Raw genomic sequence first — 21,424 nt, forward strand, 5'->3', positions numbered from 1 at the left:
GATCATTTAGAGCAGGAGAGAGAGGATTAACTCAAAGCCAACGATTGAAGGACAACCAGAAAAATCATCAGGTTAAATCAAACCGTTTATTAAACCAACGTTTCATTTTCTTTTATTCATACAACCATTATTAGAGGACACAGCTCGAACTGAAGAACATCAGCATCACATCCTTTAGGTCTTTAATGGCTCACACAAACAGCCTCAAAACTAAACAAGGGGCATTCAAACATCACTGTTTGTTAAGAATTGGCACAAATGAATACTTAATTTTTCATAAAAAAACAAACAAATAATCAGCCAAATAAAGGAAATATCAATTTAAGATCATTTCAGGGGTTTAGCACAATAAATAATTTCCCAGGCTTTTCTCATGGCGTAAATGACACGGACAGTCAAAGCTCGCGTGTGTTTGTAACTGACAGATGCAGGTCTCTAATATGTTAAGCACAATCGCTCGTTCTTTAAGAACATCAGTGACTGAAGCATTCAGATCCAGAGAAAGACTGATGCTGTCAATCATGTGAGGATGGTGTCATCGATCTCCTCATTGGAGTCAGGAAGGCCAGAGATCTTCTTCAGGGATCTTCTGTAACATTCTGACAGAAGCTCATTACTGGCCGAGTCCAAGATCACGCTGATGCTCTGGGAAAAAAAAAGAAACACGCACAAATGTTGATGACACCGCACTATTACAATTTAATCGGTTTCACCCACAATGTGTAAGAACGATGCATGTGCATTTTGCATGCTCACCTGCATGCCGCTCTCTGCCTGGCGCAGTCGCAGTAAACTGACCAGCGTGTGTTCACTCTGGGCTCGGACGCTGGTGTTCTTGTCTTTGGTGTTGTCCAGCAGGGCTTTGATGACCGGTTTCACCAGATTGGGTTCTAGAGCGGGAGTCTCCGCCTCCTTACACACCCACCACAGCACACGCTCTGTCACCAGACGAATATCACTCGACTGGTTCTGCAGACACTGTGGGAGGAGCCGCGGCACATCAGTCATACTCGCCAACATCTGAATCATTCTGGTCAAATGAACTGCGTGTGTTTGAAATAAAACACTACCTAACATCTTTGAAAGTAATATTATGCAGCATTCATGCTATAAACAGCATGCGCATTTTCTGTATGCACGGAAAATCCTTTATGTAATTCAATGGTTTCAGGCCGTCGATTCTGCATTTGTCATGGGCTGTACCTTCACAAACTGCGTGATGATACGAGGTGAGATGGCCTCTCCTCCTTCCGAGCAGAGCTGGTGTTTCATCAGGTAACCCATGGCCCTGATGCCACTGCAGGCGATGGGAATCTACAGCACAGAACATAAATGATGACGATGATGAAGAACACCAAGAACTAAAGAACACAGAAGAAATGCTTTCCTGCACACAGCTGCATCGTTATCTCAAAGAGATTCATGACTTGCTGCTCTATTATTGCGTCGTCATTGATTTCACATTTGAACTCGTCCGTGAATGTCGCGTTCTCTGAACACAAACTGTGTTGCTTCAGTGGTACAGTCAAGAGATCAGGCTGCGAGATGAATTTTGTGTCTTACTCGATCGGCCGTGGCGCTGGATAACACGGCCTCCAGAACGGTGGATCTGTACTCCTCTGAACACAGCTGAGAGGGAGCAGACTTCACTGCGATAGCCAGAGCGACACTCCGACCGTGACGCACCATCCAGTCCACACCAGACACGTCCGCTGCACAGACAGACATGATGTGTGTACGGTTAGCAAAATATTAGGTCATCATTTATTCATCCTCATGTCATTTAAAATCCGCATGTGACTCTTTCTTCAGTGGAACACAGATGATGTTATTTTGAGAAATGTCTCAGTGGTTTTATGTTGTTTGGTTGCCCATGTTCAGGGTGAACAATCCCTTTAATAGGAAATGGTTTGTAAACCAGTCAAAACTGTCCACGTCAAACTGACAGTTTGGAAATTGTGTTTTATTAGCTGTGATGCTCCCACTTCACTTGACCACGTCAAACAAATGTAATCTGCACATGAATAGTTTTTGGAGTGTTGCCATAAAAACAAAAAATTCAGAGAATGAGAGCTATTCATCTTGTGGCTATGAGTCACTTTATAACTTGTGTTTAGAGCCAAGTATTTTTGACTCGAGGGTGCTAGACGTGTGTGATCTTACCAAGAACATGCTGCTGTAAGACGCTCTTGAGTTCTTCTTCTGTAAGAAACGCGCAGAGCTCGCCAACACACCCTGCAGAGGCCATCCGCGTGGCGTCCTACACACACACGCACGCACACACACACACACACACACACAGAGAGAGAGCAAGCGAGGTGAGGTGAGGCTACACTGACACACTTCCATGACCACATCCTGTGCTACATCACTGCTTGAAACACAAACACTATACAGACGGTCGTGAGTATTCAGTTTTTATACCTGCATTACGTTTAATTTACAAAGTAAAACAAACGTCATCCGTGTCTGGTAGACTAAATATACCTCATCGTGTCCCAGCATGCCTAGCAGTATTGTGATGATGTTTTTTCTGATGGCGGGGTCGACCTTTGACCCTGCACCCTGGATGACAAAGCGAAGGGCTTGTAACATGGTCTCCCTGCAACGGAAAGACACAGATGAATACTCTCGGCACATTATTTTATCACACAGATTTATTCCCCAACGAAGCAAGATGCAGCAGGACACAGAACACGATAAAAATGATTGCGAATATACATTTCATTATTTTGTACAGCTTATCCTGTAGTGACCAGCAGCTGCTCAGATATTTGTATTCACTGCTGTTAAACGTGTAGAAATTCAAGTGCTTTTTGATTAAAAACCAGTTCTGAAAATTGTACAAAACGTCCCTGAATCATTCACAACTGTTAACACTAGTAGCAACGTTTCAGCCATCCTTCATAAATCTTAGTTTTAAACTGTAATACTGAACCGTATAAATAAAAATAAATACATGACGATTTATTATTTTCTACATTTATTATAGACTCACACTTGTCCTCAATGGTGCATTTTGCTACTGAAATTCAACATTATTTCGATTTGACTGCATTTATATTTTAACTCGACTGAGCCGTACAGATAAATAAAAAAGCTGAAGGTTGGAAATGACCAAAAGCAATCTCTGATCAGGTTTAACCGTGTCATCACCTGACTCCCGAGTCCTCTGCGTTGCGTATGGCCGCCAGCTGCTCCGTGAACAGCGGATCTACTTTAGTGTGTATGGAGACCAGCTGACCCAGGGCCTCGGCCGCCCGGAGCCGCACCGCCCGGCCGGAGTCCTGGAGCGCCTTCAGGAAGGTGGTCTGGAGCTGCGGCAGGAAGGGCTTCAGAGCGATGCCCACCTTGGCCAACAGCAGAGTGAGCGCTTCTAACAGAGCCGTCTTCACGGAACACGCGAAACGGTCTCCGAGGATACGGATGAGTGGTCCGGTGATGTTGACCACAGAGGGGCGGAGCGCCTCCGCTGATGTCAGCTTAATGACTCCTCCCAGTGCACGGGCCGCCTCCTCTTTCTGCTCTGGACTTCCTGTCAGCACGCCTTCTCGGAGCACAGGGAGAATGCAGGTCACGCCCTGAGAGAGATACAGAGGCGAGAGTTTGTGACATCTCCGTCCTACTCATTTCTAGACAGCGAGCCATTCTGAACACATGCATGACGTTTATGTTCCGCACGAATCCGATTTGATCTCTCGAAGTGACACTCACCTTCTTAGGCAGACAGAAGCCAGGCAAGTGTTGACCTTTGACCTCGGCAGCAGCTGAACGGATGTCTCGGTGCAAGTCATCGATCAGAGCCAGCTGACTGCCAGCATCCAGTTTCTACACAAACGCATAAAAGGTTACTCTTCAGGAATGGCTTTAGGATTTAAACCCACTGCACGTGAAGGATCTCCTACCTTGGTGATGGAGTTGATGGTGTCCCAGCTCTGGCTGAGCACCTCTGGATTGGTGTCGTTCATGAGACGCATGAGTCCGGACAGCAGCGTACGCAAGTGAGCGCTGTAATCCAGCCGCGTGCGAGAGAAGTATGCGTTGAGGATGGTGACGGACGCCTGCCTCAGCCCCGCGTCTGCTCCTCGAGTGGATTCAAGAAGATGTTCGATGACGATTCTCCGCCCGACTTCATCCTCTACAGACAGAATGACCGTCTGACAGTTACTCAGCTCCTGCGGAGGAAACGCACGCGGGCGGTCACAGAGGGTTTGGGATTGTGAAGGGTGGAAGTGCGATGATTGACAGCTGCTGTTTACCTGCAGGCCTTCTTCTGTTCCCAGCTTGCCTTTGAGAGAGGAGAGCAGCGCGGGCAGAATCACACCGAGATGACGCGTCAGGGCGTCTCCGGCCACCACCGAGATGAAGGCCAGGACACGAGTGTTCACAGGAGGAGCTGTTAGCTGCAGATGAGAAACACATCAGACACTCAAATGATACGTTTCCAAACAATTTCCAAGAGACAAAACACTCGCTTCTTTCTTTGAAACTACGTCCTCAAGTTTCCACCCCTATGAAATATGGTTGATTTGACTAACTTAATGTGACTCTTTTTCCACCTAAATAGGCAGTTCTTAAAGAGAAAAGATGATCAGCAGACCGTCAATGGTTTATGTCTGCTGACTGGGACAGAACTCACCTTAGGCACCAGGTAAGGCAGAACCGAGCGACTCTTCACGGCCATGACCTGCTTCAGTCCGTCCAGCGCAAACTCAGACGTCCCTTCATCCTCCTGTAACCAACACACATTTACAGCCCCGCATCATGAACATCATCTCAAAGCGAACGTGTTCCACAAGATGAAGGGACGCTGTTAACTGTGGGGTCAGTAATGGATAGGCATGTAATGATTCACTCAGCTCACGATACCATTTATTTTTACAAAATGAGTTGAGACTAATTAGAAATGAACTGCCCTTTTATTATTTCTCAAATGCTGCACATTTCTTTGGAAAATAAAAATGTCAAATAACAAAACTAAACTAAATTTGAAAACAAATTCTCAATCAAAAAAAATATGAATAATACAAAAGTCTCTTTAAAATAAACAAACTAAGTTGTTTTTCGTGGCTTTTTTACACTTAAGAAATAACCGCATAACCACGTTTTCCAAGTTTGCGGTAAACACAGCGACCCCTGCTGTTCAAAACATGTATTGCGATTCATTTAACATCTCAACCGGCTTGAATCGTCACATATATAGACCACTTCATACCCCCAGTTAACTTCCGGTTTGTGTTTGGCTAGTGTCTAATAATAATTTATATTTCTTTAAATTTATGTTAATATTTGTTCATATTATTATTTTACAGTATAATAACTATTAAATAAAGGATTTGTTGAATTTTGTTGTATGTTCATTTTATTAAAAACAATCTGTTGAATGGGTCCTGTAGTTCGGTCGCATTTAAACAAACCCTGTGGGACACTGACATCTAGTGGTTGAGCTTGGTATCGCAGTCTACATTCATAATGTTTGAGAGGCAAGTTTAGCGAAGTAACGGTTCTTCTCGGTTTCTTTTGATTGTTATCAGATATCATCTACAGGCGCTCTATTGTTTGTGAATGTGTTCCGGAAGTTCAGTTGGGGTCACAAAAGTGCACATGCGCAGTAACATTTGTTTACGTTGTTAAGATGAAACCATCTATAATCGATTTTCAACTGGCTCACGGTGAATCGTTAGATCCCTAGTAATGGATAAGTAAATGAGTCTGTACCAGCTGCTTGAGCAGTGCGGGCAGGATGTCATCGAGCGCCTGGTGACCGATGGTTGTGTGAAGCTGCTCAAAGGTTTTCGCAGCCGCTTCTCGGACCTCCTCCAGAGGATCACACAGAGCCTTCCGTACGGTGGGGACCAGAGACTCGGAGAACACCAGAACCTGACAGACACACAGACCCGTCAGATCGCCACAACACCTCCTGAATGTGATTTCATCTTCAGCATCTCTGCCTGACTCACCGCGTCTTTGCTGGTCGACTTCATGATCTCGCTGAGGCCGATGCACACGCCCTGTCTCTCGTCGCTCTTGTCCGAGCGCAGACCCTCCTCCAGGATGGGAATGATCTCGGGCAGGATCTTCTCGCCCAGTTTCCTCACCAGATCACCCAGAGTACGAGCAGCGATCTAAAGAGCAACAGACCGAAACTTCAGAGTCATGTCTAGAGACTTTCTGTCGACAACAAGCAACTGATGTGCTGAACTCATGTGTCCGTGTACCGTTCTTTTGTCCGAGCAGGTGGAGGCCAGGAACCCCAGCAGCAACGTGAAGAGGGTGGGCAGGATTTCGCGCAGCGTGCGGGGCGTGTTTGTCACCACGATCTTCCACACGTGAAGAGACGCCTGCCTCACCACCAGCTGTGTGTCCGAGCGGCCCATGTAGAGCCCGGAAAGCACACGGTTCCGCCTCTCGGCGCCCAGCGCTCCAATAATGGCCTAAAAAATGCAGGAAACTCTGATATTTATACAACGTTCATGACAACAAGAATTGTGGGATATATCTTTCTCTAATGAGAGCCAGAGGTCCTGACAGCAGGGTGAACGCTGTTACTGCGGTCTGCTCCAGGAGCTCATTACTTGTTACCTTGTTGGACTGGGCTGTGCCAAAATTGTCGTCCTCCGACGCCGTCTCTGTTGTCATCTTGCCCGATACACCGGATATGTGGAACAGCAGGTCTCCTAGCAACTGCACCGAGCTGAATCTAAAAGAACACTCGCATCAGCATCCATCACTATGACAACCACAGCTGAGGGGTCTTAACTTATGAACTGATGGAGGGACAGTTATAAAAAGCTGAAAGTGTGTGCGTGTGATGTACCTGATCCTCCAGAGATCATCAAACAGACCCTGCTCCAGCTCTGGCAGCAGGAGAGCGATGGCGGTCTCAGCGTACATGCTGACGATACGCTGACCTGCGCGCAGAGCCGTGTCTCTCACGTACTCGTTCTCATCGGCCAGAGCCTGCAAACACACAGCTCATGTTGAAAAAATAGTTGGAAGATAATAATAATAATAATAATATAGACCGGCAGGAAGAGAGAGAGACGGGTAGATTGGCAGACAGAAAACGAATCTACTATCATGATGTAATAAAGTGGTAGAGAAGCACGCAGTGACAAACGTCTTACCTTCAGGATACAGGGGATGATGGGACCCACATACGGCGTGAATTTCTCTCCAAACGTGAGCGGGAGGTAGATGAACATCATGATGTATCCATCTCTGACATGAGAGGCGATGTCCAGTTTACTGGCCGTCTGCACCACGTCCGGCATGAGTTTATCAAGCTTCTCCACACCGAGCGCTGCCATCACCTCAGCCAGACCTGAAACACACACAGAGTGACGTCAGCACCAGAACGCTTCGAAAGACACGAGGTGAACAAAAGCGTTAAAAATACAATACAAAGACCAGTTTTTGTTCAAGTTAGTCAAATAAACATTCCCAATAATGCTCTAAAGATTTAAGCTGTAGATTAGGATAAGAGGCGTAAATATACATGCAGTTTTTAAGTCAGATGGTTTTATCATTCAATCGTGTTTTGAAAGTTTGAAAGAATTATTTTTATTTATGTTCGTTTCCGCCTCAGTTGTTGTATATTGCTAAACTTCTGCTGGATTAGGATCTGAGCTCTCTCAGCTCTCTGCTGCCCTCTGTTGATCCGTTCTCACCTTGAGCTGCACCGGAGCGGTCCACAGAGCTCTGTTCTGAAGCCAGCGTCTCCATCAGCCACGGCAGCAGATCCTCAAAGCTGGACTCGCCCATCCCTTTCACCATAGCACCCAAAGCTTTAGCCGAGACGGTTCGCACCTGCCGGTCAGAAGCAGACGGGACGTTACACACTGCAGATTTAAACGCTTGTAACGTTTGAGCGATTTTAAGAGTAAGAGGAGGGTGAAAGCCCTCATGTAAAAACAAAATTACAACGCCAAAGAATCCTTTTACATAAAGGAAAAACACGCAGACACTTTCTTTACCTCTGGCACGGGATCCAACAGAGACGTTTTCAGTCCTGGAATCACGCTGGGAAGATATGGAGACAAATCCTGCAGTAAAACAAGTTATTAACATTTACACGTTCAGAACATCTCATTTGATATTACGGATATGAGAGTACAAGTTATGACGAATCGTTTCACACCTTCTGGTCGGTAAGCGAGTACATGTTTCCTATGATCTGTGCGGCCATCTTGCGTGTGTCGGTGGATCGATCCTGAAACGCTCTCTGAACGATGGGCATGATCAGAGCCAGAGACGGAGCGTCTATGAAGTGCACAAACTTTGTGTCCAGCAGCATTTGTAGGCAGTGATGCGTCTTATGAGACGGGTCGGTCAAAGCGTCCAGCAGGATGGGCGTGATCGCTGCACAATTCACAACACCATCATCATCATCATCTCCGTGTCATTCAAACAGAACAGAAAACGGTTTAAAACATAAAACCTACCCAGAATCTCAGGGTTACGGATGACCGAGCCGATCTGTCGGAGAGCTTGCTGACCGGCCTTCTGGACCTTCACATGAGAGTCCGTCAGAACCTCGGTCAGTTTGGGCACGATGTTCGGCAGACACGAGGAGAGTTGCTTAGGGGCGCAATAAGCCATCGCACCCAACAACTCCACAGAACCTACAGAGAGAGGTTTACGTTCCTGTTTGCATTCTCGAAAAGCTTCCTATGAGTGTCAGAAGTGGCAATGCCGGTGTTTGTTTACGGTGGAGTCTGACCTGCTTTGGTTCTCCAGGACTCCTCCTCCAGCGCCACCAGCAGAGAAGGCAGGACCAGCTTCACACCGTGAGCGCTCAGGTTCCTCATCACGGCTTTGGCACAATCATCTGCAGCCTGACACAGAACAGACGTGAAGATCACGAGACGTCAGACACACGTGCAGATGGACGGCACCGGACGCGTGCGCTTACCTCTCTGACATACTGATTCCCATCCCCGAAACACAGGAGGAGGTGAGGAAGAACATGGACCACGTACGGCTCGAATAACTTCCCCAGCATGTTACACAACATCTCGAAGGCAAACAGAGCTCCTGTGAGATTGAGAGAGGATGTTAGCGTGCACACTGAAGATCAGATAACGATCACATTGACAACTCGCGCAGACTGAAGCAACCTCGTTTTGACATGAGACGGATCATGGAAACACTGCCTCTTAAAAGCAGAAGAAAGCTCTCTCGATCAGCCGTGTTATAGTCGTGCTCACCCTCTCTGCGTCTGGAGTTCTTCTTATCCTGAATTGCGTTGGTCAGAGTGCTCATGATCTCCTGCTGTTTGAGCGACAGGATTCCCAGACCTTTGACCAGACCGGCCAGCCCGTACGCGGCACCTTTCCGCTCGGCATATTTATCACTCTCGAGCAGGAGCTCCAGAAGTTTCTTCACCATCCCACCAGCGTCTTCCTTTATAGCTGGAACCAGAGGCGGCAGACAACTGGCCACTGACTCCTGGACCTGGAGAGAGAGAGATTACTGCGTGTAACTTTATGCTGTGGTGCGTCTTGTCGACAGAGACGTTCAAAAGCGTTTCACACCTGCTGTGAGGGTGTAGAAAGGGCCGTGATCAGCTTAGCCACGATGGGTTTAACTTTCGGGTCACTCTTGTCCAGATGCTTGGCCAGTGAACCCATGAGAATGACCACGCTCTGTCGCACAGAATCGTAGCTGGCGTCCTGCGGGGCGCTCTTTAGGAACTCCTCAAACACAGGCAGCAGAGAGCTCACGTTGTCCTGCAGGACAGAGATGACATCACAGTGAAGTAAACATGTCAAGAAGAATCGTGATGGCTTTGCTACGGGACATGAGCGTCGGGATGTGGGGGTGGATACCTTGCCGTGCGTGTTGAGGGCGGACAGTGCAGCATCCAGCATGCATCGGCGCACCTCCGGGTGTCTGTCGTTCAGAGCGTCCGGCACGAAGAACAGGAAGAGAGGTGTCACCTGACTCTCACCCAGGTACTGAGCCAGTTTGTTAAGAGCCAGAGCAATGCCACACCTGCACACAGAAAACACACATCACTCACAATCCTCCAGAGAGGAAACTGATAATGTCTCAACTTACTGAAAACGTTAGTTTGATACTTTACATCATTCAGCAAGTTCTGTCTATTCTTTAATCACATCTTGACCCGGTTATAAAATTCACGAGATCACCAGAGTGACTTAATATCTATAAAGCAACATTAGCTGCATTTCCATTACCTTTCAAAATGCGCAAACTGAAATAGCGAACTGAAAATACACCCGATGCAAACCTGGCAAACTCCCACGCAAAAAAAGCTTGTACTCGCACACGAGTTTTGTTCAGGCAATACAATAAATGATTATTAATCAAATCAAATATTTCACAAAACTGGAATGGAAACACTTTTTGTCACATACACGGATCACGTGGTGTACAAAAAAGTCACATGATCACTCACGTTATGCTGAATGAACGACTGTAAGATGCGATGTAATGTAACTGGAAGGGCTGTATGTTATACCTGGCCTCCCACTGGTCCGGCGGAGATTCAGAAATGACACGTCCCAGAGCATCAAGAACTGGAGGAGGTCTCTGGAGACACAGAAAAATCACTCGGTGAGAATCAAAGCGATGTTTACTTTCTTGACTCGAGAGCAATCCGGCCTCACAACGACCATATGATCATAATGATTACAAACAGTTAAAACAGATGATGTTTCGTTCTCTGTAAGGCTTCACTCTTCCACAACAGCATGAAAAAGTAACAGCTGTCTGTTATACGCGATACTCACGTAGAGTTTCTGATGGTAGAGTTCGGTGAGCCGGCTCAGAACCGTGGTAGATTGGTCCAGGTATTGGCTGATGGCACTGGAAAGAGCCTCCGCGCCCGCCGACCTCACAACCTCCACGTGATGGATGACGTCCTCGATCAGCAGCGGACAGAGATCAGACACGAGCTCCAGACACAGAGTCTGCCAGATCCTGATACAGATAAGAAAGACATGACAACATGACGACAACTCGCGCTCACTTTACATAATCCTCACGGCACAAATTCAGCATGTGACTCACTTCTCAGCCAGAACTCTGCCCTGCTCCTCCACATCGAATTTAGCCACCCACAGTCTCCTCAGCACCTTCAGACCGCTGGCGTCCGAGCCGTCCGTGGGTAACGCCAACTCCATCTCCAACAGACCCTACCGGAGTCAGTCAACAGGCTTTGATTCAACCGTAGTTCAAAGCAGCAAAGAGAGGAGAAGAGAAGAGAGAGAGAAACTAACCCGCAGTGCCGCGTCTCTCACTGAGAAACATGAAGACAGTAACGCGTCCAGCAGAACGTCAATCTCAGGCTGTTCGGCGAGAGCGCAGCCCATCTGTCCTCCAGCGCTGGTACACAGAGCCGTCAAACAGCCCGAAGCCAGAACCTACAACACACACGGCATTAACACGCATCTGTCTTGTGTGTGTGTGCGTCCCAGGTGCTGGTGAATGATGGTGGCAGTACCTGAAGGCGTGGTGTGGATGTGCCGATCACTTTAGTCAACAGCAGCAGCATCTGAACTCTGGGCAGCAGCTCTGGACCGTTCTGCACAAACATGAAACAAAACCTGATGTGACACACACAAAATCTGCATACTCAATGTAAAAGTGTGCACACTACAGACATCCTTCACTGTGAAAATCTAATATCGTGAACAGGAGTATCCCAAACATAAATGATCACTTGTGTTAATACCATTTCCAACACAAAAATCTGCACTTAGTCATTATCGAATCTGTAAAGAGAAAGTATTTTGTGCTTTTTAAGGTTTTACTTTGGTTTATGGAGTGGTTTTCGTACATACGCGGTGTAAAACCACTTTCCTTTTCTAATAATAGGCAGTTCTTATTACCTCACGTCTTGACTGACTCTCAAATGATTCGTTCGGTGATTCATCTTTCTAAGCCCCTCCTTTCTGTCAGCCTACTCTGATCTGATTGGTCAGATGGTCTAGTCTGCTGTGATTGGTCTACCGTGTACAGCGTCGCAAAAGGAACGTAGACGTGCATTACATCAAGTGACGCACATCTGACACGGAACTGAAACTAGAACGACAGACGACTCGTTCGCGTGATTCAGAGTCGTCTCATAACTTTGTCATTCGTTCACTTTCGGCTCTACAACTTGGCAGACTGCTTACATTCACACACAGCAATGTTACACATTTGAAGGACATTGTAATAGTTACTCTTACCTCATCTATAAGCACGTCATTGTCATTAGACTGTGCTCGCAGCTGCGCGTGCGTGTTGATGATCTGCAGCACGTGTGTCATCATCAGTTCGGACTCTTCGGATGATCCGCTGCTCTGACTCAACACGGTCTGCAGCAGCGGGAAGCAGAAGGAGAACGCCGGTGCCGACAGGGCGCAAACATCTGAGCCTATGAAACCATCACAACAATACAAACTCTGAAAACAGCCGACAGCAGTAATACTTCCGTTTACACATGCGTTGTGACTTTTGTACGCAAATGATGTGTGTTATGATTGGCTGAAATTTGCAATGGCTTCACTCATTTGGATTAAAATGCAAAATACCAAATTGTTGATATGTACATTTCTGGATAAGCCATATTATCTGCATAATGTCTACATTAAAGTTTAAAAAAGCATGAAACGCTCAGATTTCTACATTAACATGGACATCAGTAATCAAATTATTTGCTTTATTCGGAGTTATGCCGCGGTCAGACTAGACTTTGAGCATGTGAAATTCGTTCGGATGGTGCTGCTAAAACGTGCGCGAGCGATTTGTCCATCTTTCACATTTCTGTACCAAGAGGTCACGCTGTGACGTTTTCATCTTCTATTGGTCTCACGCACTCTAGTGACGCGAATTCGCAGGTCAGAGTTCACCAAACTTGAACTTTGCTACGCAGTGAAATATCTTCGGATGGGCTTGTCGCATTCGCATATGTATGAATGGAAGTCAATGGAACGAAAAGTCAAGTGTTTTCATGAGTTGCTTTAAGAATATACCTTTCATGTTCCCGTTTTACATGTAGTACATAGAACTTGAGATCGATTATACGTCCCCACGCGACACTATCCAATGTTCCCTCCAGAACGCCATTCCTGTTCTTACGGCCATCAAGGCACTTCGCAATATCAATTTCTTTAAGAACTGTTACCGCTCGGAAAACAACCTTTGAAGCCATGCTCTTTTGTTTGCCGTCAAACGGTTGACCACTGCCGTGTGTGCACCCTGTAAAGTGCCGCAAAAAGTCCGACACGCTGGTAATAATGCGATTAAGATGTGTACATGTCTATACTGCACTTCGATAACGCGATTAATATTGGAATGTTCCACACGTCTTAATTCAATTTGTGTTTACTACGATTATGGCTTTTGACGGATTAAGGTCATCAAAAAGCTCGGTTTGCAGGTACATCCTTAATCAGACTATAGTCTTAATCGTGTTAATATTGAAATATTGTTGTCCATGTAAACGTGGTGTATGCCTGTACATGCATGTGTGTGTGATACTGACCGGTTTTGCTCTCTCTTTGAGCTACTGTGTGTGCGTGCAGCAGTAAGATGGTGCGCTGGGTCGCTGTGTTCAGATCTTCTTGAGCCCATGCGGGGTCCAGCTCGCACTCCGGCTTCAGCTGTCGCAAAGTCACCTGACCCACAAGAACCGCTGGATGAAGAGAGAAAACAAGAGAAGAAAGGATGGGCTCAAGAAACTAGCTGTGATGCTGAAAACTTGAATGAGAGGTGAACCAGTCAGTGAATGGAACACACACCCAGATAGTGGAGTTCTTTAAGCATCAGACAGATGCCGGCGTGCAGAAAGACCTCTTTGACATGAGGAGCGGCCAGAGGAGACTGCAGGAGGGGCAGAAGAACCTGCACAACTTCTGGAAGATGAATCCAGATCAGAGACGGACGATGGGCCAGAGACGCTTCTAACAGACCAACTGCACACTGCAACTCCATGTCCAACTGACAGAGGACAGAACGTTTTATTTGTTAAATACCTTTATTACACTTCTCAAAACACTACCTAGTCAAATCTACACAAAATTACAAAACATTAGAAGTTTTCATGAATGACCACACACAAAGCCACATCACTAAATCATTTCAAACCAAACCAGATGAATCCCTTAATGGCTTTACAATGATGAAAATTGAATTTCACAAAATAAGAAAACACTTTCTAAACTGCTCCATTTCATTTTCCCTCAAATCATGAATTGTCTTCTGAGCTTAGCCTAACAAAATTCAAGTTGTCGCCGAAATCAATGTCTCTGAGTATTTAAAACCACAGATAATACACAGCAAAAGAGAGAAAGTCAGAGAGAGACGCAGATAAAGAGAGTGAGGGGGCGTGTCTAGAGAGACACATGTCAGTCTGCTGGCCGTGATGGTTTGACGTCTCACCTCCTGTAGTCTCTTGCGGACGCTGGACTCTTTCTCAAGCTGATTCTGCATCATCTCCTTCTGTTTGCTGCTTAGTTGAATCTCCTCTTTGATTCCCTTCTTCTTCCTTATTTCCTACAACACAAACACACACGCGTCAGTCAAATTATTTCATGTTACAGAACATATACATTACATACAAATATAAAATATGCAACCACATAAACATGCGCATGTTTATTTTAACAATCATTCCACTATGTTTTGGTGTTTAATTGTATGTTCCTTTGTGAACAAGGCACAGGTCGGCGCTGGATTTGTGGAGAGACTAAAATGAAAAAGCAGTGCTGTGCCGTCAATACTGGATCCGATAGGAATGGCGCAGCAATCTTATGTGAGTACAACATTTTTGTACTATGCGTCACTATTGCTTTGTTAGAGATCGCTTGATGTGCCCTGATAGTCCTATTCGCACGGGATTAGTATTACCTGGGGACATCTAGTCATTTGTAATAATTGCAGAGGTTGTCTGTGATATTAGTCCCGTGCGAATCGGCATCTCTGTGATTTGGCGGGCTCATATATCATTTTTCAAGGTTTTATCCACAGTTTGCGAATAATGGAGGCTGTGTTGGTATTATTTCGGGTGCTGGGTCATATCCATAATTTACCGTGAGTCTCTCATAACATTTGAGACCCGCGATCGCGGTGATCTTCTGTCCGTTTCGCGATCACAGGTCTCAAACGCTGACAGGTACGGTCATATATCATTAAACACCATACAACTATAGGCTATACAAACTATACGCAAAGCCTTGCCGTCACATCCGGGAAATAAGTCCGTAAATTTGAGTAAAATCATCCCGTGCGAATGCGTCACATGAAATACTGATGTGGGGAGGTAATTTATAAATCACAAGAGGTCTCCAGATAATGCTAATCTCGTGCGAATGGTGCTAATGTGTAACCTAACGTTACATCTCTAACTAAATTCACAGAAGGCTCCAACTAAGCTTACTACGCAAACTGCTATCCAATCATAGCAGTGGGCGTTTACTTCCAAGACTTCAATGCGGCACGCCGATTTAAACAGAGCGTTTGTAGAGCCGGCCTCAAAACCCGGGTAGAAAATAGCCTATTACTTATTGATTTTGATGTTTTTGAATGTAAAAAACACGCGAACGTCACAAGTAGACCTCAGACAACAGTATAAAACAATAAACAAGCCCAGTTCATCACACCTTTAAGGGATAGTTCACCCAACATTCATTTACTCACCCTCAGATTGTTCCAAACCTGTACACATTTCTTTGTTATGCTAAACACAAAAGAAGATATTTGGAAGAATGTCAGTAACCAAATGGTTCTCATCCCCCATTGACTCCCATAGTATTTAGATCTGTTTGGTTACAGACATTTTTCCAAATATCTTCCTTTGTGTTTAGCAGAACAAAGACATTTATACAGGTTTGGAACAATCTGAGGGTGAGTAAACGATGACAGGATTTTCATTTTTGGGAGAACTATCCTTTTACTGTCGTTGTTTTTCAGATGCCGTGAGTTCATGATGCGCGTGATCTCTCTCACCTCCTGTAGCTCCAGCTCTATGATCTGCTCTTTGTAGGAATACGCCTTATTCTCTCGCTTCATGTTGGCTTTCTTCGTGCTCTCCTGCTGCGCGCTGTCAAAACAAGAAAACAACGCTTGCTATGAACCAGCAGCACATTTACATTCATACTGTTTGCTAATGTTCATGTCACAGATGTTTCTACAGAGAAGTTTGAGATGAGGCTTTACCTCATGATGATGCTCTTGTCATACAGTTCACCCTCCGGCGTTTGCATGATTGCATATTCCTGACGTGTCACCAGCCTCAGCGCTGGATTGGACAATCGCTGGGTCACATGATCCATAACACGTGGAAGCAGGTTGGTGGGGGACAGGACCGACAGAGAGCCGACGGCGTTCTGAACAGCCTACGAAAAAAGAGAGATGATATTAACATCACCATGTTCATCCAAAGTCCCATCACAATGTGTTGTTCTTTACCAAAAAGAGCCGCTATAAAGTGAATCTGACTGACCACACAAGACATTACAACATGAATTTAAGAAACTCAAAGCTGAACAGACCCGATTGTCCGCGTTTGTATCCAACAGGCGAGGTAGAATGACCTCCATATGTCTGTCAATGAATTCAACAGCATCTATCTTCATAATGGACAGGAGACACGGCCACACCTCAGACCTCATGGCCACTGAAAGAGAGAGAACGACAGCTAAATACATTTCAACATCTGTGATAAAAAACACACACACAAATAAATCCATCAGGAGAGAGACTGACCGACAGAGGGATGATGGGTAACGATGAGAATATCCAGAGCCAGTTTTTCTGCCTCTGTCTGGTCGTACCACTTGGCGGCAGCTGAGCAGATCACGCTCAGAGCGTCCAGCAGGGTCCGAGGAGCCACGTATGAGCGTCCGATCTCGGTCAGCTCCCCCGTTTCTGTCTGAAGAACATCTGACGGCAGAATCTGAAAGAAGAGTTATGAATGAAAACACGCTCGCGCATATATAGCAGCTACTCCCTTATCTTCTATCCTCACCTTGTGTTTGTTGATGACCACACGCAGTTCTCCCAGAAGGCCGTGGGCCAGGCCGGAGCCTCCCAGAGAGGACAGGAGCTTCTTCACGGTCTGTTGAGCACGTTTGCGCACACGCCACAGACGTGACAGTAGAGCCGCCACAGCGGCCTGATGATACATTCTGAGAAGGGCGGGAACACATTATTACAGGAAACGATGCGGGAAATTGTTCAATTTGTTCACTCCATTGACTCACTGTGATTTGCTGTCGGTGAGTCTCTGTGGCTGGTCCAGGAACAGTCTCTCACACAGATGCAGGACGGTACAGAGAGCTGCGGGTCCAGAACACAGCAGAGATGCAAAATCAACATCACGTTCTGTTGTAACCCTCGCTGGGACTCAAATCATCCTTTCCTACCTTCCTCGCTGGCCTGCGATTGAAACTTCTCTGTGGTGAAGAGAGGCTTCTTCTCATCCAGAATCAGATTCCAAAAGGACGTCAGCTTCGCTTCTAAACGCACAAGACAGCGTGAGCTAGAAAGTCAGCGTGAGATACAAGAGACGGTTCAGTGCGTGCGACAAGACCTCACCAGACACAGAGTCCAGCATAGAGAGACGACAGAGCAGCACGGCGGCGGCCACCGCCTCTGACAGCAGTGCATGCTGGGTATTCTGGGCGGCAGCTTTCTCCACCGTTTGGATGAGGAGAGGGAGGAAGTCGACCGCCTGACTCAGCGTGTCACCTACACGTGAAAAAGGAACATGGTAAGAAAGCAGTTGATGATGTCACCGATCAATAAATGGATCTGACTGACCCTTGAAAGCCCCGAGCATGGCCTGCAGGTACGCGTGGCGCACCAGAGACGTTGACGTCTTGAGCGTGAAGGCTTTTTTAAACCATTCTCTCAGCTCCGATGGGACCTCCAGAGTCAAGCGGTCCGTCCACTGAGATAACACCGACACCGCGTGCACCAGCGTCCCCTCGTGGACTAGAGAAGAGAGGAATAATCGTGAGACGTCTACATCAGCGAGGCGTTCCAGTAACTCCAGACTGTCTTCCTACCTTCCTGCTGCAGGTACGGTGTGAACATCACGGTCACGCTGCAGCTCAGAGACTGAGAGGACGAACCAGACACGGCGTGATGACTGCAACTTCTGATTCCTGATTCAAACACACAGACAGACACGACGACTTCAGACGCTTGGACAATAAAGAAAAGCCGACCTTGAGCGCTAGAAAGGATGTTACCTGAGAGAACGCTCATCTTTTGGGCAACCACCGTGAGCTTTCCTTCTGAACCTGTGACACAAAATCATCAACAGAGTGAGAAGTTTATCCTTCATGTAGAGAGAGACGTTTTATTCATAGCTACACGATCAGATCCGATGGAAGTTTGGCCATAATCACATAAGGTAGCGTGAAGTTGAATGTTTTACTCAAAGTGCGTGCGTGAGAGAATAAAGAGTCCAGTGACCTCCGAGGATGCTGAAGAGATGTTTGACCAGGTCCTGGACAGCGCTGCCGTCACTGCACTGATGGGCCAGATTCTCCAGCGCTTCCACTGATTTCTCCATCAACTCGGGATTATTTGCCTTCAGCTGACCTGAAACACACACGCACATCAATACACATGCACACAATACCTGAAACACACAACACCGTGTAGAACTCACTAGCGATGCCCTTCCCGATGTCCAGCGAGTACTGACTGAGATCAAGAGTCAGATACGCCAACATGGAGGAGATAGCTGGAGACACATACGACACACAGAATGAGATTTCAAAATGAGGCAATAAGTGTGAGAGTATGCGAGACGGCGTGAGACTGACTGTGTATGGAGTTCTCAGGGCTGCGCAGTAGAGCTTTCTGTAGGGTGGGCAGCAGGTGTTCTTTAAACTCCGAGTGAGACACGTGACGCAGAATGGAGCCGCTCTTCTCCTAAAACCACGAAAGCACACTTGACCATCTCAACAAGCTGAAGGCTTTGGAATAACACAGAAAAGCTAAAGAGCTTCTCACCAGTATGTGCTGGTGTGGTCTGGTCTTACTCATGAGAACGGTCTTCATGTAGAGATCCAACAGAGCCGCCTACAACAGAACCAGAGACAAGAGCTCAACATCACTGGAAACACATCGGACACGTTTAACTCTGCGGGAGCGAGTGCACGCGCTGACGTCGTCACCTTGTGTTTGTTGATCGTGTTGATGTCTTTCTGTGATGTGCAGAAATCCACACACAAGCCCAGCAGAGGCAAAGAAACGCAGTTTTGATCCAAACTCAGCAAACTGCTCATGTACTGATCCGCCAGACCCGGGTTCTGAAAGATGAACGACGCATTCGAGAGAGATTCGCAGGTTTGTTTAAGAAATCAGGCACAAGGTGAATTCTGGTTTACCTCCTTCCACAGTCTGTTAAAGCGTTTAATGATTGACTTGAGAGCATTCCTTGAAGCTCCGCCCACCGCCTCTGCAAACAGCAAACTCTGAACCTCAACCTGATTGGAGGAGATACGTACACTTCAGCAAATATTCCATAAAAATACACGCGTATAGCATCGTCGCGGCACATGTCAAAATTGCGTCGAAACAGTTACACGATGGTTTTCTACACAGTTTATTCAAACGTAATAAACAAGATAACGAACAAGACAAAGTCAACATGCCAGTTTTTTCCAGTTGGATCCTTCTCTTCTGTCTGGGGTGGGGAAGACGGTCCAGACGATCAGACAGGTCCAGGGCAGGGCGCAGCAGGCACCCGACGCCGTGCTCTTCCTGTAGACAATTCCATCTGTTCAGAGCTGTGGTCAGTTAACATCTGACAACCGAATGAATGCTGGGGTCACTCACCCAGGCATCACGCCCTTGCTGACCACCCCACAGCTCAGCAGGCCAGAGGGAAGGTTGGTTGCTATGGCGTCCGGCTGCGACTGGACCAGCACCTCGATGACCGAGAGCAATGCTCGTCTGGACGCAGCATCCCTAAAGAGAAAAATGAAATTGAACTTTATCTGAAGAACAGCCACATGCTGAGACAGACACGAGGAGGAAAACTGCTGTACGTACTTGTATCTATGAAGGGTGAGATAGAAGAGTTTGCACAAGCCTTTGATGGCCGGCTCAGGAAGATCTAAAGAGACATTAAACATTTCAACTCAAATCATGATGTGTATATAAAACCATTATATAATACATAGCATGGATTTTAGAGTTGACATTTCGGTCTATTAGAAGCTATTGAGACTTAATCTTATAGCGTGTTTTAACTTGTTTCTTAATAACGGCGAAAAAAATGTACGCATCGAAACGTTCACAAGCAGCTATACATGACACAATACACACATGAGGAGCCACATTTACCTTTCCCTTTCACACATTCTTTCAGCTCTCCAAGAACTTCTTTACGCTCTTTGACGCTGGATGTCGTGACTTTCACAGCAAACCTCTTCAGTGTATCTGAAACCTGTCCCTGTACAAGAGAACCACCTTTGAATCTCACATGTGATCAGAATGAAAACACATACGGTTTGTGTCATGCAATAAAATATACAATAAAACTGCAATACTGTTCTGACAGGTTCACATCAATATTTACACTACATTATCATAACGCGAGACTTCAGATTATAGAAGCCAGCAATCACTCATGTGTTATTGATTTACAGTATCAGTGTAGATATTTTAGCAAGTATTAGTGTTCATTAGGGGAAACCTTAGAAAAAAATCGACATTAAACACTAATACTATTGATTGTCGTAAACTGTAGACACTTTGTAGTATACTACAGTACCTATGAGATATACAACCGTTTATAAATGAGGCGTCATCATGACTGTTCTTTTATAGTTTTTCATTAGCAACTTCAGAAAATATGTTACATGAAAATAATAACCTGGTTCGAACGTCACTCCCTCTCTACATTAAAACCATAACAAAAGGATTTATTGTGTATTAAATCACCAATAATGCATAATATTAACGCATTTTTTTCAATAGCGCCTTCAAACGTCAAGCGCGTGCACGCTATTCCCTATCTCCTTTTAAAAACAGCGAAAAGGCGAGGAGATGCTGAGGAAAAGTTTGTGTTTAAATGTTTATGCAGCTACTCATCGTCTCACACTAACCTGCGTGTCCGCCGCCATCTTGCCGGCCTCGATCTGAAAAGGGCCGGTGACGTCACTTCCGGGTCATTACCGACCTCGAACACGTGAGCTGTGTACCAAATCACATACTATGCACTATGCACTCAGCCATGTGGTGTATGGATTTTAGAAGGGAAGTATCGTCCCAAATGGAATACTAACTAACCGGAAGTATATCGGTTTCCCAGACGAGCGCAAATGACGTCAATCGCACGGCACAATGCCTGTTAAAAAATCAACTTCTACATTGTACATTTAACGTAGTTTTCATCTGTTTTGCACAGCATTACTTCAGTCATCATCAGATTGAAGCGTTATCACTC

At 46.0% G+C, this 21,424-nt stretch overlaps 1 protein-coding gene across 1 annotated transcript; it reads right to left on the reverse strand.

Annotated features, from left to right (window-relative positions):
- Positions 1 to 67: 67 nt before the first annotated feature.
- Positions 68 to 21,187, reverse strand: gcn1 (GCN1 activator of EIF2AK4). Its single transcript, XM_057356724.1, has 57 exons — positions 21,084 to 21,187; positions 20,320 to 20,428; positions 20,026 to 20,089; positions 19,810 to 19,941; positions 19,626 to 19,734; positions 19,359 to 19,457; positions 19,146 to 19,280; positions 18,982 to 19,050; positions 18,792 to 18,900; positions 18,635 to 18,709; positions 18,436 to 18,564; positions 18,210 to 18,260; positions 18,024 to 18,122; positions 17,776 to 17,949; positions 17,551 to 17,703; positions 17,379 to 17,471; positions 17,217 to 17,292; positions 16,982 to 17,141; positions 16,720 to 16,909; positions 16,506 to 16,630; positions 16,171 to 16,349; positions 15,961 to 16,054; positions 14,395 to 14,508; positions 13,755 to 13,953; positions 13,499 to 13,648; positions 12,201 to 12,388; positions 11,471 to 11,551; positions 11,247 to 11,390; positions 11,038 to 11,162; positions 10,758 to 10,947; positions 10,487 to 10,557; positions 9,831 to 9,996; positions 9,537 to 9,731; positions 9,210 to 9,456; positions 8,915 to 9,036; positions 8,723 to 8,837; positions 8,445 to 8,624; positions 8,141 to 8,361; positions 7,977 to 8,045; positions 7,671 to 7,809; positions 7,128 to 7,324; positions 6,818 to 6,960; positions 6,583 to 6,700; positions 6,219 to 6,434; positions 5,961 to 6,125; positions 5,719 to 5,880; positions 4,640 to 4,732; positions 4,260 to 4,403; positions 3,906 to 4,175; positions 3,715 to 3,828; positions 3,157 to 3,581; positions 2,488 to 2,602; positions 2,164 to 2,260; positions 1,564 to 1,712; positions 1,204 to 1,314; positions 757 to 978; positions 68 to 645 (listed from the first exon to the last, which is right to left on the reverse strand). The coding sequence occupies exons 1-57, from the start codon at positions 21,099 to 21,101 to the stop codon at positions 520 to 522; spliced, it is 8,025 nt and encodes a 2,674-aa protein (XP_057212707.1). The 5' UTR covers positions 21,102 to 21,187; the 3' UTR covers positions 68 to 519.
- Positions 21,188 to 21,424: the final 237 nt, after the last annotated feature.

Source organism: Triplophysa rosa, linkage group LG17 (assembly GCF_024868665.1).
Source record: "Triplophysa rosa linkage group LG17, Trosa_1v2, whole genome shotgun sequence".
Classification (NCBI taxonomy): Eukaryota; Metazoa; Chordata; class Actinopteri; order Cypriniformes; family Nemacheilidae; genus Triplophysa; species Triplophysa rosa.

Excerpts from the sequence above, each read along its gene's own strand:
- gcn1 (XM_057356724.1), bottom strand. Across the intron at positions 979-1,203 it reads TCATCACGCAGTTTGTGAAG|TGTCTGCAGAACCAGTCGAG; the intron begins GTACAGCCCATG and ends CTCCTCCCACAG. Across the intron at positions 646-756 it reads AGGCAGAGAGCGGCATGCAG|AGCATCAGCGTGATCTTGGA; the intron begins GTGAGCATGCAA and ends TTTTTTTCCCAG.